The following is a 1,229-nucleotide window of genomic DNA, read 5'->3' as shown; positions in this document are numbered from 1 at the left end:
TATATATATATGTGTGTGTGTGTAATAAATATCTTTCAGTTTATTTCAGCTTTCAACATCTCTCTTGTACTTTATTTGCTGATTTTAAAAGTTCAATGAACAGTAACCATTCAGAGAGAAATGCATTAAATACAGTATAATTCATACCATGGGATAAACATACATGTAAGATATTTAAATATTAATTAACAATAACTCATTTTTTAACTACTTCATAAAGTTTTTTAAACTCAATTTAACACTATGTTAAAGGATGTTGTGACAATCTGAGAATTCTCTTAACCACAAGTGGGTAAAAAGTTGAAAATGATTTACTTTTGCTGTTTTATCTTGTGAGCCTGTAGCAATTAGTTTATCATTCGGAGCTACAACAACAGAGTTGATGTCCTTGTCATGGGCATGTTCAGTAAAAAGTGCAGATAAGGTTTCTGGATGATTTGATTGGTTTGTCAGATGCTTAGAGGTAGGAATATTCCAGACTTTCAGGGTAGTATCTTGGCTTCCACTGACGACAAATTTCATACTTAGTCTGTGGAATGTTGTAAAAATAAGTTTTAAGCCAAACATTTCATTTAAAACCAAAAATAGTCTTTTAATCTTGAATTTCAATTACCACACACTTCACTGTCATTTTCTGGCATATGCTTTTTACATCCATGATTTTACAAGAAATTAACTCTACAAGTACCCAATTGCTGAAATATGCAATGTCTTAAATCATTTACATCTAATAAAATAAATTTAGAAGTATACACAGTCCATGTGGTTAACCTATTATCAATATAATAATATTGCATTTAATGATTTATTAAGAAGCAGTAATTTTTTTCCATGAGACCAGAAATATGCTTTAAGCCTTTCCTCAGTACAATTTTATTTTACTCTATTAAAGAAATTTGGCTTGATTGAAAAATATTTCTGCATGTAGAAATTGCAATGAAATTTCTTTTCAAATAACAGATGAAAATAATATTGGTTACAATAATTGTAGCTTTATAAAATAAAGTAAAATATTAATTTCTGAGTACATTTGAAAACTGTAATAATATAAAAAAAAATAATTCATCTATGAAATGTTGCCCTGAAAAGCATCTAAGACACATGGTTTGTTTACCAGAAAAAAATCTAAGACACGTGGTTTGTTTACCAGAAAAAAATCTAAGACAAGTGGTTTGTTTACCAGAAAAAAATCTAAGACACATGGTTTGTTTACCAGAAAAAAATCTAAG

General features: G+C 28.2%; 1 protein-coding gene across 2 annotated transcripts in view; it reads right to left on the bottom strand.

Moving 5' to 3' along the window:
- LOC106458708 (transducin beta-like protein 3) overlaps window positions 1-1,229 on the bottom strand; it is a 34,428-nt gene that overhangs the window by 15,750 nt on the left and 17,449 nt on the right. For both annotated transcript variants that reach the window (XM_013918250.2, XM_022384980.1), the window contains exon 12: window positions 316-529. In XM_013918250.2, coding sequence (XP_013773704.1) covers window positions 316-529 — 214 coding nt within the window. The remainder of the gene's footprint in view (window positions 1-315; window positions 530-1,229) is intronic.

Source organism: Limulus polyphemus, unplaced genomic scaffold, assembly GCF_000517525.1.
Source record: "Limulus polyphemus unplaced genomic scaffold, Limulus_polyphemus-2.1.2 Scaffold503, whole genome shotgun sequence".
Classification (NCBI taxonomy): Eukaryota; Metazoa; Arthropoda; class Merostomata; order Xiphosura; family Limulidae; genus Limulus; species Limulus polyphemus.
This window is presented reverse-complemented; position numbering and strand designations above follow the sequence as displayed.